General features: G+C 36.9%; 3 protein-coding genes across 8 annotated transcripts in view; 2 read left to right on the top strand and 1 right to left on the bottom strand.

The window, feature by feature from the left end:
* Window positions 1-1,020, top strand: part of rwdd1 (RWD domain containing 1) — a 12,639-nt gene extending 11,619 nt beyond the window's left edge. For both annotated transcript variants that reach the window (XM_061882300.1, XM_061882301.1), the window contains exon 7: window positions 749-1,020. In XM_061882300.1, the coding sequence (XP_061738284.1) occupies window positions 749-861 (113 nt within the window). In that variant the 3' untranslated portion in view covers window positions 862-1,020. The remainder of the gene's footprint in view (window positions 1-748) is intronic.
* kpna5 (karyopherin alpha 5 (importin alpha 6)) overlaps window positions 1-14,460 on the top strand; it is an 89,415-nt gene that overhangs the window by 17,986 nt on the left and 56,969 nt on the right. The window lies entirely within an intron of this gene.
* The window catches only part of zufsp (zinc finger containing ubiquitin peptidase 1), a 39,617-nt gene continuing 29,943 nt past the window's right edge, over window positions 4,787-14,460 (bottom strand). For all 3 annotated transcript variants that reach the window (XM_061882312.1, XM_061882310.1, XM_061882309.1), the window contains exons 10-11: window positions 8,953-9,173; window positions 4,787-4,920 (exon numbers count right to left, since the gene is read on the bottom strand). In XM_061882312.1, coding sequence (XP_061738296.1) covers window positions 4,873-4,920; window positions 8,953-9,173 — 269 coding nt within the window. In that variant the 3' untranslated portion in view covers window positions 4,787-4,872. The remainder of the gene's footprint in view (window positions 4,921-8,952; window positions 9,174-14,460) is intronic.

The following is a 14,460-nucleotide window of genomic DNA, read 5'->3' as shown; positions in this document are numbered from 1 at the left end:
AAAATAAATCTTTAACATCAATATTTATGGAACATGTCCACCAAAAAATCTAGCTGTCAACACTGAATATTGCATTGTTTCATTTCTTTTCTCAGTTTATGAACGTAGATTCATATTTTGCTGAAGTATTATTCGATAAATATATTTATGAAGGATTTTTGAATTGTTGCTATTTGTTAGAATATTTAAAAAAAATCTCACATACCCCTTGGCATACCTTCAAGTACCCCCAGGGGTACGCGTACCCCCATCTGAGAACCATTGCCATAGACAATCTTTGGAGGGAGTTGAAAGTCTGTGTTGCCCAGGGACAGCCCCAAAACATCACTGCTCTAAAAGGAGATCTGCATGGAGGAATGGGCCAAAATATCAGCAACAGTGTGTGAAGACTAATGGAAAACGATGGAAGTATTGAAATTCCATTCATCCGTTTTGTACCGCTTATTCCCTTTGGGGTCGCTGGTGCCTATCTCAGCTAAAGTCGGGCAAAAGGCGGTTTACACCCTGGACAAAACGCCATCTCATTGCAGGGCAGTATTGAAATTAACTTATGTTATTGACCAAATACTTATTTTTAACCATAATTTGCAAATAAATTCCTTAAAATTCAGAGTGATTTTATGGATTTTTTTTCTCATTTTGTCTTTCATAGTTGAGGTATACCTATGATGAAACTTTGAGATTGGATGTTTAATCGTTAGATGACTCTGCACTGTTGTAATAATAATTGTGTTTTGTGTTCTTTCAGCTGGAAACAATGTTGAGGTGGATGAATCGTTGTTCCAAGACATCGAGGACTTGGATTTGGAGGAAGATGACCCTGACTTTGACCCTCTAGACATGGACAGTGACGAGGACTGACAAAAAGCACTCAAACTCGTGTCTGGAGTACGATCTTGGCACATCAACAAGATCCAAAGCAGCATTTCTGTTTACTTTTAAGGACATGAGCGGCTGTTGAAGACAGAATTTTTGTGAATAATTTTTTTTTTTTAATTCATTAAATACATATTCAATTTGCTTGCTCGATGCTTGACGTGGTTAAGTTCCACATGCAGGGTGTGGAGATATCATAAATGTCCACAAGGGTGCACTATAACACTGATGATAATGGTAAGGCCCTTCACCCACACATGATGTTGACTGACCGCACGGACCTGGCTCTTGTCCTTACGGGAATTAAAATATAAACATCTCGTTCAGATAATTCTATCTTTTCTACTGCACCTCAAAATTTTAAACTTCTCCTGAAAATTCCACAAATTTACTTTAATTTTAAGAAATCTTACTATGCATCCATCCATTTTTCTACCGCTTATTCTCTTTGGGGTTGCGGGTAGGCACTGGTGCTTATCTCAGCTAAAATCGGGCAGAAGTCGGGGTACACCCTGGACAAGTTGCCACTTATCGCAGAGCCAACACAGAGACATTCACACACTAGGGCCAATTTAGTGTTGCCAATCAACCTATCCCCATGTGCATGTCTTTGGAAGTGGGAGGAAGCCGGAGTACCCGGAGGGAACCCACGCATTCAGGGGAAGAACATGCAAACTCCACACAGAAAGATCCTGAGCCCGGGATTGAACCCAGGACTACTCAGGACCTTCGTACTGTGAGGCAGACGCACTAACCCCTGTACCACTGTGCTGCACCTGTTTCTAAGTTGTTTTATTTAATTTATACTGTTCAAAGTTTTGCAGATCAGAGGTCTGATAAAGATATATGTAATTTTAGTTGTCTGCTACCTTACGATACTTTACAAAATTCTGTGTGCACCAGCGCCCCCCTCCACCCAAACAAAAATAGTTGAAAGTGGATTTCATTCTGCTACAGTTTATATGGAGTATTTTTGATTAAACTTTTAGGAAACAGGATAAGGAACAAGTGATCCTTTTTTGGGGGTGATCTGGATCACCGTCTGGATTCAGGACTATTGAGAGGTAGAGTTCTGGCTTGCACTCTCATAGAGTGTTTCTAGTTCATTCTGTTATGGGGGCTGCTCCATCCTTCCTTCCTTGGTAGAATGCTGCAGTTCTCGCTGTAGGGTTCGTACACCTTTTCCATGGCCAAATTCAAGCACTTTAAGGACTTTCAAGATACATTTTACAGTTTTTCCAGTACCCTTCAAAAGGCGAAAACCAGTGTGAATCAATCAATCAATGTTTACTTATATAGCCCTAAATCACTAGTGTCTCAAAGGGCCGCACAAACCACTACGACATCCTCGGTAGGCCCACATAAGGGCAGGGAAAACTCACACCCAGTGGGACGTCGGTGACAATGATGACTATAAGAACCTTGGAGAGGAGGAAAGCAATGGATGTCGAGCGGGTCTAACATGATACTGTGAAAGTTCAATCCATAATGGATCCAACACAGTCGCAAGAGTCCAGTCCAAAGCGGATCCAACACAGCAGCGAGAGTCCCGTTCACACCGGAGCCAGCAGGAAAACATCCCAAGCGGAGGCGGATCAGCAGCGCAGAGATGCCCCCAGCCGATACACAGGCAAGCAGTACATGGCCACTGGATCGGACCGGACCCCCTCCACAAGGGAGAGTGGGACATAGGAGAAAAAGAAAAGAAACAGCAGATCAACTGGTCTAAAAAGGGAGTCTATTTAAAGGCTAGAGTAAACAAATGAGTTTTAAGGTGAGACTTAAATGCTTCTACTGAGGTGGCATCTCGAACTTTTACCGGGAGGGCATTCCAGAGTACTGGAGCCCGAAATGAAAACGCTCTATAGCCCGCAGACTTTTTTTGGGCTTTGGGAATCACTAATAAGCCGGAGTCCTTTGAACGCAGATTTCTTGCCGGGACATATGGTACAATACAATCGGCAAGATAGGATCAATCCATAGCCTTGTTTGAGGTCACCAAATATGGAACATCTGCTAAAACCTGAGCCTAATATTGAAGCAGCAGTTATTAACTGAACGGGGCATAGAAAATGATATAAATTCAATGTCATTGGTGTTTGCAAATGTGTTACGTGTGGGGGGGGTTCCCCCGGGATGGAAACGGACCACTCTGGACAAGACGTGCAGGTAGGAACACGATTTATTCTTCGAAACTCAAAGAAGTACCAAAAACAGAAATCAAGCCGAAGGAACAACGTGCAAATCGCACTGGAAGCTAAGGCTACCACTTTGCATAGACTAGAAGACAAGGAATACTCATGTAGCAGGTTGCGTGCTGCAAACAAACAAACCGGTCGACTGACTGGCAGAGGCAAGCTTAAATAGTGCCTCTGATTAGTGCTCAAGGAACAGGTGAGCGTACCGAAGACAAGAGGCAGGTGAAGAAAATAAGCAACCGTGGCAACCAAAACAAACTCAGGAGTACACAAAACAGGAACTGAGGGAGTCCAAAACTAACCGAAAATACCACAACATGATCCGGGCCACGGATCATGACATTTTCTTACTCACAGCACTCAATGACATTGAACAGCACAGATGGATTCACGGCGTATTTGTGCTTGTGAACTGCATAACGTGATATAAATACACGCACCCTCAAAGTTTAAATTTCATTCATTTATTAAAAAAACAGTTCCACATTAATATATGGAATAATAAACTAAAAGGAAAATATTTTGTTTCACAACACCCCAGTTACCTAAAATGGACGGTGGCTCCACAGATAGCGGAAATCAGGCACTTTAAAGCCTTTTTTCGGGATATTCCATGATGGGTAAAATTTTGAAAAAAACTTCGAAAAATAAAATAAGCCACTGGGAACTGATTTTTATTGGTTTTAACCCTTCTGAAATTGTGATAATGTTCCCCTTTAAGCACATCCAGCCATGTAACTAACAAAAATGTCATGATCCATGGCCCGGATCACATTTTGTTATGTTCTGTTAGTTATGGACTCCCTTAGTTCCTGTTTTGTGCACCCTTGAGTTCGTTTTCACCTGCCTCTGATTGGTGTTCGGGAATAATCAGAGGCTAATCCTTTGCCGGTTAGTCGGCCTGGCTTCATGCCTCAGTTACGCCAGTATTCCTTATCTAAAGTCTATGCCAAGTGATAGGTTCGGCGTCCAGTGCGATCGGCACATTGTCCTTTCGGCTTGTTTTCTGTCTTTGTACTTCTTTGATTTTTTTGGAGGAATAAAACATGTTCCTACCTGCACACCTTGTCCAGAGTTATCCGTCTGCATCCCGGGGGAAGGAACCCCGCAGTAAGCTGCGATCCCCCCGTCATGACAAAAAAGACATTTTACTTTTTTTTGCTTTCACTGAGGTAGCCAGACAAGTTAAGTAAACAACAAAAATAATAATAGAGCAAGAAATGCATACAACCTTGTTTTGTAAAAACTACACAATCATTCATATTAACTCAGCTTTAAGTTGTGAAACATGTTACAGATTATACATCACATGACCTTCACAGTACAAACAAGTCCAATAATGGACTAATTATTTTCATCCGTCCATCTATTTTTGATCGTTTGTCCCTTTTTGGGGTCAAACCTGATGGACCGATGCACCACTGTCCTCTTGGGGGCGACAGAGAGCTGTATATAGGGCTCTGGTATGCAAGATTAAACGTGTAGCTTTCATTTTTAAAGAACTTTTTAATTTCTTTTTCCATTTTTATAATTTGCCGATTTAGTCAGACTGCGGAGAAATATGATAAACATTTCCAAGCATTCACAAGCACTTCATCTAAAAATTCAACCATTTTTCAAACCTTGAAAACAACATTAAAATCCAAGCATTTTCCAGGTTTTTAAGCACCCGTACGAACCCTGCCTCCAAGTTCAAGAGTCTCTCAAGCTGGTTTGCGTTTAAAAGATTTATTAGCAACTAATACATTAAATATTCACATTGCAAGAAAAGAGATGACATAAAAGTGCTCAGTGCAGTTCATGGGATCTTTTCAGCACACAGAATCCTAGAGTTCAAGATGTGGATCTGTTAAAAGCACAACAAGAGCATACTTTCACTGATATGATCACACATAAAAGCGCTTGCTGGAAGTCCAAAAGGATGTCATTTACAAACCCTGTTTCCATATGAGTTGGGAAATTGTGTTAGATGGAAATATAAACGGAATACAATGATTTGCAAATCATTTTCAACCCATATTCAGTTGAGTATGCTATAAAGGCAACATATTTGATGTTCAAACTGATAAACATTTTTTTTGTGTGCAAATAATCATTAACTTTAGAATTTGATGCCTGCAACACGTGACAAAGAAGTTGGGAAAGGTGGCAATAAATTCTGATAAAGTTGAGAAATGAGAAATGCTCATCAAACACTTATTTGGAACATCCCACAGGTGTGGAGGCTAATTGGGAACAGGTGGGTGCCATGATTGGGACGGCGTGGCGCAGTGGGAGAGTGGCCGTGCGCAACCCGAGGGTCCCTGGTTCAAATCCCACCTAGTACCAACCTCGTCACTTCCGTTGTGTCCTGAGCAAGACACTTCACCCTTGCTCCTGATGGGTGCTGGTTGGCGCCTTGCATGGCAGCTCCCTCCATCAGTGTGTGAATGTGTGTGTGAATGGGTAAATGTGGAAGTAGTGTCAAAGCGCTTTGAGTACCTTGAAGGTAGAAAAGCGCTATACAAGTACAACCCATTTATAAAAACAGCTTCCCTGAAATGCTAAGTAATTCACAAACAAGGATGGAGCGAGGGTCACCAGATTGTAAGCAAATTGTCGAATTTTTGGAACAACATTTCTCAACGAGGTATTGCGAGGAATTTAGGGATTTTACCAGCTACAGTACGTAAAATCATCAAAAAGTTCAGAGAATCTAGAAAAAATCACTGCACGTAAGCGATATTACGGACCTTTAATCCCTCAGGCGGTACTGCATCCAAAACCGACATCAGTGTGTAAAGGATATCACCACATGGGTTCAGGAACACTTCATAAAACCACTGTCAGTAACTACAGTTAGTTGGTTGCTAAATCTAAGTGCAAGTTAAAACTGCTATGCAAAGCAAAACCCATTTATCAACAACACCAAGGAATGCCGCTGGCTTCACTGGGCCCGAGCTCATTTAAGATGGACTGATGCAAAGTGGAAATATGTTCCGTGGATGTGGTGTCCTCCGGAACAAAAATGAAAATAACCATCCGGATTGTTATAGGCGCAAAGTTCAAAAGCCAGCATCTGTGATGGTATGGGGGTTTATTAGTGCCCAAGGCATGGGTAACTTACACATCTGTGAAGGCACCATTAATGCTGAATAGTCCATACAGGTTTTGGAGCAACATATGTTGTCATCCAAGCAACGTTATCATGGACGCCCCTGCTTATTACAGCAAGACAATGCCAGGCCACGCGTTACAACAGCGTGGTTTTGTAGTAAAAGAGTGTGGGTACTTTCTTGGCCCGCCTGCAGTCCAGGCCTGTCTCCCATCAAAAATGTGTGGCGCATTATAAAGTGTAAAATACGACAGCGAAGACCCCGGACTGTTGAACGACTGAAGCTCTACATAAAACAAAAATGAGGAAGAATTCCACTTTCAAAGCTTCAACATTTAGTTTAGTCAGTTCCCAAACGTTTATTCAGTGTTGTTAAAAGAAAAGGTAATGTAACACAGGGGTGAACATGCCCTTTCCCAACTACTTTGGCATATGTTGCAGCCATGAAATTCTAAGTTAATTATTTTTTGCAAAAAAAAAATAAAGTTTATGAGTTTGAACATCAAATATCTTGTCTTTGTAGTGCATTCAACTGAATATGAGTTGAAAAGGATTATCAAATCATTGTATTTCGTTTATATTTACATCTAACACAATTTCCCAACTCATATGGAAACAGGGTTTGTAAAAAGACTTGAGGCTGGAATTGCTGACAAAGATGCATCAACTAAGTATTGAGAAAAGTGTCTGAATACTTATATACATGTCAATTCTTACTTTTTTAGTTGCCAAAAATTAGTTAAAAAAAAAAAAAAAAAAAAAACTTTTATGATGGGGTATTGTGTGTAGAATGTTGAGGACAAAAATGAATGCATTACATATTGGAATATGGCTGTAACATAACATGTGGGAAAATTCAGCACTGTGAATACTTTTCAGATGCAGTGTTAATCAAAAGGGAGAAAATGTGTATTTTACTGAATGACATCCAAATAGTGAGTATTTGATATTGCTTATTGTCCAAAATGATTTTAAATAAATAATTTTAAAGGGGAACTGCACTTTTTTTTAGGAAATTTTGCCTATCTTTCACAATCATTATGAAAGAGATGACGACTGATGTATTTTTTTTAATGCATTGTAAATATTTAATAAATGCAAACAAAAGTCTACTTACAACGGAGCTTATAAGAGTCACTATATTCTGCCTATAAAAACATCCAAACCCCTTTATTAAGGTTTTATATACATGATATAAGTATATATGTAAGTAGTAGCATTTATAATAACATTTAATATTTATGTATTTTGATAATTCTAAAAATAGGCGTAACACACAAACATTTTTACAAAAGGCATCACGTTTACTTTTTTTCCAACATGACTAATTATTATCCACAGCAGACTTCATGAGAGCAAACAAACATATAAAACATCACTTACTGTACAATGTCTGCTGTCATTAGGATGATGACTGCTAGGATGATCATATATTCCCATTTAAGTGACGAATGACTCAAAATACTCGCTAAGAGAAGGGGGGAGGAACCGAGCGTCTTTTCGAGCCGTTCTCGCCATTACTGGATCTAAATTGGCTGTCAAAGTGTCCCAACTTGTTGGACTACATCCTCATCCTTCTACTAGCCAGGTGAGAGGCATGATTTATGATTTACAATAAACTTACAGGGAGCAAGGAAACGAGGACGCAGCTGATTAGGCAGCGGTTCATGATCACGTCGACACTATAAATAGTTTGTCTGCGTTAGCGCTTATAATAACAATATCACTAATACTTGTTAATATTCAAGTCCCCAAATGTAAATGTAGTATTGTTGGCGCTTTTTGGACGTTTTTTTATTGGGTTTTATGGGCAGAATAGAGGACCTCCTATGAGCTACGCTGTAAGCAAATTTGTATTTACAAGTGAGAATGAAAAAAATAAATCCGCAGTCATGTCTTTTATTGTCAGAATAATTGTATCTAAGTTATCACAAAACTTTGTGTTTCAAAGAGTTCCCGGCAAGCAAACAAAAGCTGTCTTGGATCTGACTAATCAAAAGGATTTTAAAACTCCACTGTGGGAAGCGACATGACGGTGTCGGTTTCTTTGATGTATTGAAATCCACAGGAAGATTTTGTCTTGACCCGAGATCTACAAAGCGGAGAGGAAGCAGGACCTGACCCCTTTACAGGCACTTTTTCCTTGAACTGTTTTGTGACCAAAGGCAGCAGCTGTTTATGACCCCTGTCCCTTTAGAAACAGCTGTTGCCATGTAATCAGGGAAAGTCCAAATAAAAGAGGAGGCGTACAATCTTTTGTCAGAGCGTGGTGAGACACTGTACTAGGGTAGAGGTCTACACGTTTCTCCTCATTGGGACCAATTTAATTCTGTGTCTGTTTAATTCCTTGCTTCTTGTCTTGTTTAATAGATGTCATCAGTGCTTGAACCTGACATTTATAATGATTGTGAACGATATGCAAAAAAATTCAATAAAAGTGCACTTCACCTTTAAGCAAGTTTTTAAAAAAGGAAAAAAAATAAATAAATGCAATATCTATAGATTTTTAAATACATTTTTTACAAATATTTTGCAAGTTAGCTGCGTCGATAGCAGCCACTTTAAATAATAAGAATGAGCAGGGCATCCTCAGATTAATGGAGAGTAAAAACATAGTTGTCTTTCAAACAAGGTGAAAAGTATGGCTGTGTGCAAAACAGCTGACGTACCTCCTACATTAGCTGACAGGATTAAAGAGCAAACTGGATGTAAAAATTTGAAGCGCGATTACATCCATAACACATCTTTGTGGTCTTCCATGCATCGACCAAGACTGGCACTAACCTCTCTTTCATCGTTGGACAGCATGCCCTCTACTGCCACCACCTGGTACTGCAGGTGTTTCAGGCTGCCGGGGAGCTTGCGGACCTGGCGCATGGCTACGGCCATGGTGTCGCTGCTCATCAGCTTCCTGGTGTCGGACGAAGAGATGCCCGGATCCAAAATCAGGAGGCACAAGCTGCCGTTCTTGCGCTGCTCCAAACCCACGATGGAGCGACTGTGCCCTGATGGACAGGTGAACAGGAAACAGTGGCGGGTTCAGCATCATGTTAAAACCTTGACAAGGAACTTGGCACACATGGGGGGTGTAGTTCCACCCAAAGTGCGACACGACAACCACAGCAACACTTAAAAGAGCCTCTAATGGTTAAACCTAATGGACGTTATCTACTATCTTCTTTACTAATTATGTTCTTAATACTAAATACCAGGAGACAACATCTGTTGATGTACTTTTGTTGTAGTTGTAAGAGAAAAAAAAAGACGTTGACACTAAATCTTCCATAAATGTCATGAATAGGATTATGATCTAACAAATTATCTATAAATGTCATCAATATGATTATGATCCAACAAATCATCCATAAATTTCATGAATATGATTATGATCTAACAAATCACCCATGAATGTCAGGATTGTGGCTGAGCTTACCAATCATCCATAAATGTCATGAATATGATTATGATCTAATAAATTATCCATAAATGTCATGAATAGGATTATTCATAGGATTAGCCACAAATTTTCCATAAATGTCATGAATATGATTATGATCCAACAAATCATCCATAAATGTCATGAATATGATTATGAACTAACAAATCACCCATGAATGTCATGAACATGATTATGATCTGACAAATCATCCATAAATGTCATGAATATGATTATAAATAAATAAATGGGTTGTACTTGTATAGCGCTTTTCTACCTTCAAGGTACTCAAAGCGCTTATGAACTAACAAATCATCCATGAATGTCAGGATTATGGTTGAGTTTACCAATCATCCATAAATGTCATGAATATGATTATGATCCAACAAATTATCCATAAATGTCATGAATATGATTATGATCCAACAAATAAATCATCCACAGATGTCATGAATGAGATTATGATCTAATAAATTATCCATAAATGTCGTGAATAGGATCATGATCTAACAAATTATAAATGTCATGAATATGATTATGATCCAACAAATCATCCATAAATGTCATGAATATGATTATGATCCAACAAATAAATCATCCACAGATGTCATGAATGAGATTATGATCTAATAAATTATCCATAAATGTCGTGAATAGGATCATGATCTAACAAATTATAAATGTCATGAATATGATTATGATCCAACAAATCATCCATAAATGTCATGAATATGGTTATCATCTAACAAATCATCCATACATGTCATGAATATGATTCTGATCTAACAAATGATGCATAAATGTCATGAATTATTATGATCCAACAAATCATCAATACATGTCATGAATATTATTATGATGAAACAAATTAACCATAAATGTCATGAATATTATTATGATCTAACAAATCACCCATGAATGTCATGAACATGATTATGATCTAACAAATCATCCATGAATGTCAGGATTTTGGTTGAGTTTACCGATCATCCATAAATGTCATGAATATGATTATGATCTAAGAAATTATCCATTAATGTCATGAATATGATTATGATCCATCAAATTATCTATAAATGTCTAATCCTACAAATAGATCATCCAAAGATGTCATGAATATGATTATGATCTAATATATTATCCATAAATGTCATGAATATGATTATGATCCAACAAATAAATCATCCACAGATGTCATGAATATGATTATGATCTAATAAATTATCCATAAATGTCATGAATAGGATTATGATCTAACAAATTATCCATGAATGTCATGAACATGATTATGATCCAACAAATCATCCATAAATGTCATGAATATGGTTATCATCTAACAAATCCCCCATAAATGTCATGAATTATTATGATCCAACAAATCATCAATACATGTCATGAATATTATTATGATAAAAAAAATTAACCATAAATGTCATGAATATTATTATGATCTAACAAATCACCCATGAATGTCATGAACATGATTATGATCTGACAAATTATCGATAAATGTCATGAATATGATTATAATCTAACAAATCATCCATAAATGTCGTGATTGTGGTTGAGCTCACCAATCATCCATAAATGTCATGAATACTGTTATCTAACAAATCAACCATAAATGTCATTATTTTGGTTGTACCAATCATCCATGAATGTCATGAATATGATTATAATCCGACAACTCATCCGTAAATGTCATGAAAATGGTTGTGACCTAACAAATTATCCATAAATTACATGAATATGGTTATGATCTAAATATCTTGAATATTGTATGATCTTATCAATCATCCATAAATGTCATGAATATGGTCATGATCTAACAAATCATAAATGTCATGAATATGGTTATGATCTTACCTATCATCCATATGTGTCATACCTATCATTATGATCTGACAAATCATCCATAAATGTCATGAATATGGTTGTGATCTAACAAATCCATAAATGTCATGAATATGGTTATGACCTAACAAATTATCCATAAATGTCATGAATATAATTATGATCAGACAAATCATTCGTAAATGTCATGAATATGGTTATTATCTAACATCAGATCCATAAACGATATGAACATGGTAATAATTTGACAAATCATCCATAAATGTAATGAATATGATCTAACAAATCATCCATATAAGTCATGAATATGGTTATGGTCTGACAAATAATCCATTAATTTCATGAATATGATTATGATCTAACAAATCCTTAATAAATGTCATGTATATGATTATGATCTAACAAATCCATAAATGTCACAAATATGATCTAACACAACACAATATGGTTGTGATGCAACAATTTATCCATAAATGACATGAATATGGTTACGATCTAACAAATCATCCATAAATGTCTTGAATATGGTTATGATCTTACCAATCATCCACAAATGTCATGATTATAATCCAACAAATTATTCATAAATGTCATGAATATGGTTGGTTTTTACCTATCACCCATTAATGTCATGATTATGATCTAACAAATCACCCATAAATGTCATGAATATGATTACAAATTATTCACATATGTCATGAATATGGTTATGATCTTACCTATCATCCATAAATGTCATGAATACCATTATGATCTGACAAATCCTCCATGAATGTCATGAATATGGATCTGACAAATCATCCATAAATGACATGAATATGGTTACGATCTAACAAATTATCCATACATGTCACGAATATAGTTATGGTAAATGGATTATACTCGTATCGCACCTTTCTACCTTCAAAGTACTCAAAGCACTTTGACACTATTTCCACATTCACACACACATTATGATCCAACAAATCAACCATAAATGTCATGTATGAGATTCCAAGCAGCTGCACAACACCACCACCACAGACACGGGTAAAGAAGGCGTTCAACACAAAACAGGAAACAGAAGCAACAAAATAAAAGCACAGAGAACTAATGGAAAAGAAGAGAAAAAGCCAACTCATGTCAAGCTGTACACGATGACGAGGATGCTAAAAATTGGGAATATGTGCCAATTTTTTGTCAACTTCTTTTTGTTTTGAAAAAAAAACAAACATAAAAAGTCGGCCCTTTTGGACCAGATTCCTAGCGAAATCAGAGGTACTGCAGTACAATCTTTGTGGACAAAAAGTCAAAAAACCTTTTTTTTTGACTCTGATCTATGTAACTGAATTTTTTATGTTTGAACTTTGTGAAGTAATTTTTTTCAGCATAATTCAGTGATTCAGTGTAAAAAAAATTCAGTGTCGAAAAATGTGTTGCTTTAAAAAGCAGTACTTTCGGTCAATCAAGACAGAAGCAATCGATCCTGTCACAGAAGCAGCCAATGAGGTGTCAGGTTTGAAGTCACGTGACAGGTTTTACAAAAGAGCATAAAAAGACAGTTACCTGGGCTACCTGGGCATGATATAACATATCGCTTATAAAAAATGTCAATGAACGAAGTGGTCTGAAAAGTAGAGGACCAACGTTCATATATTCTCAATATTCAGTGTTTTATTGTTCATAGTTAATATTGTAAATCCCCCATTCTGAATTTTCATGTACATTCTGAGTGTCTTTTTAGTAAAAACTAAACAGACCATCTCAAAAACGGAATGAAATTTAGTTTTTTCACTGAATTATATGACAGTCAGAGTGTATATAAAATAAAGAATGTAGGGTCAACAACATTAACTATGAACAATAAAACACTGAACAAAAGTGCAAATTCTAACCATTGGAATCCTTTCTGTAGTTTTGAAAACATTTATAATGCCTAGGTTGCACAGGGAACTGTCTTTTTATGCTGTTTTGTAAGCCCCCTGTCACGTGACTTCAAACTTGACACCTCATTGGCTGCTTCTGAGACAGGATCAATTGCTTCAGTCTTACCTTAATTTAATTTACCGGACATATACTTGTCTCATAGTGCCACACATTAGAACAATATACAAGAATTTACTTTCAGAAATATTTGTCTTTATGCAGACTGAGCTTTTTCTATATCATGCTCTTTAATTGAAGAAATACCCGACAAAAACAATACAGTGTTTATAATAATATATAATAAAAATGCAAGTAACCATTTAAAGCGGGGGTGTCCAAGCTACAGCGCGCGGGCCAAGTGCGTTCTGCTGACGTCTTTAGATTTGTCCGTGAAACGTCAGGAGTTAAAGGAATCATGCCCATATGGAGAGTGCACCAAAATTGTTTATGCTGCTTTTTGTTGCCAATATTGGACAATAGAATTTTTCAGGTCAATTACCTGAGTAGAACCGTATGCAGCATGTGCTTATACAACCAAATGCAAACAAGCTTCCCTAGTCATGGTTAAAAAATAAAAATGAAATCAAACACAAAAATGTCAACAGACATGGTCACTGAACTTTGTGGATATTAAAAAAACATCCATTCGCCATTAAAAAATAATCTAGACTAAACCCATTTAAAAATATTGCAATGCATGATTGGGAAAAATGAAAAACACTCTCCAAATGTGCCAAACATCCAAGTTTGGCACATTTTAGATACCTTCTGATTGATTACAAAACTTTAAGAAGTCATGGAAGTAAACAAGCTAGGAGTCCAACTTTCACATACTTTTAATATCCTATTATATTAATTCTTAATTATACATCCCTTAAATAGATATATGTACACACACACACACCTATTTATATTTTTTTAAAGAGATGTAAAATTGTATTTCTCATTACTGCAGAGTTGTTTACAATTGTACTGTAAGTAGAAGGTAAATAACTGTTATCCGAAATAAAAAAAACAAACAATTCTGTGCGCAGAAATTTTACTTAAAAATATATTGACCATCTTAAAGGGTATTTTTTTCTCAGTTGAAAAAACGA

This window comes from Nerophis ophidion, linkage group LG21 (assembly GCF_033978795.1).
Source record: "Nerophis ophidion isolate RoL-2023_Sa linkage group LG21, RoL_Noph_v1.0, whole genome shotgun sequence".
Lineage (NCBI taxonomy): Eukaryota > Metazoa > Chordata > Actinopteri > Syngnathiformes > Syngnathidae > Nerophis > Nerophis ophidion.
This window is presented reverse-complemented; position numbering and strand designations above follow the sequence as displayed.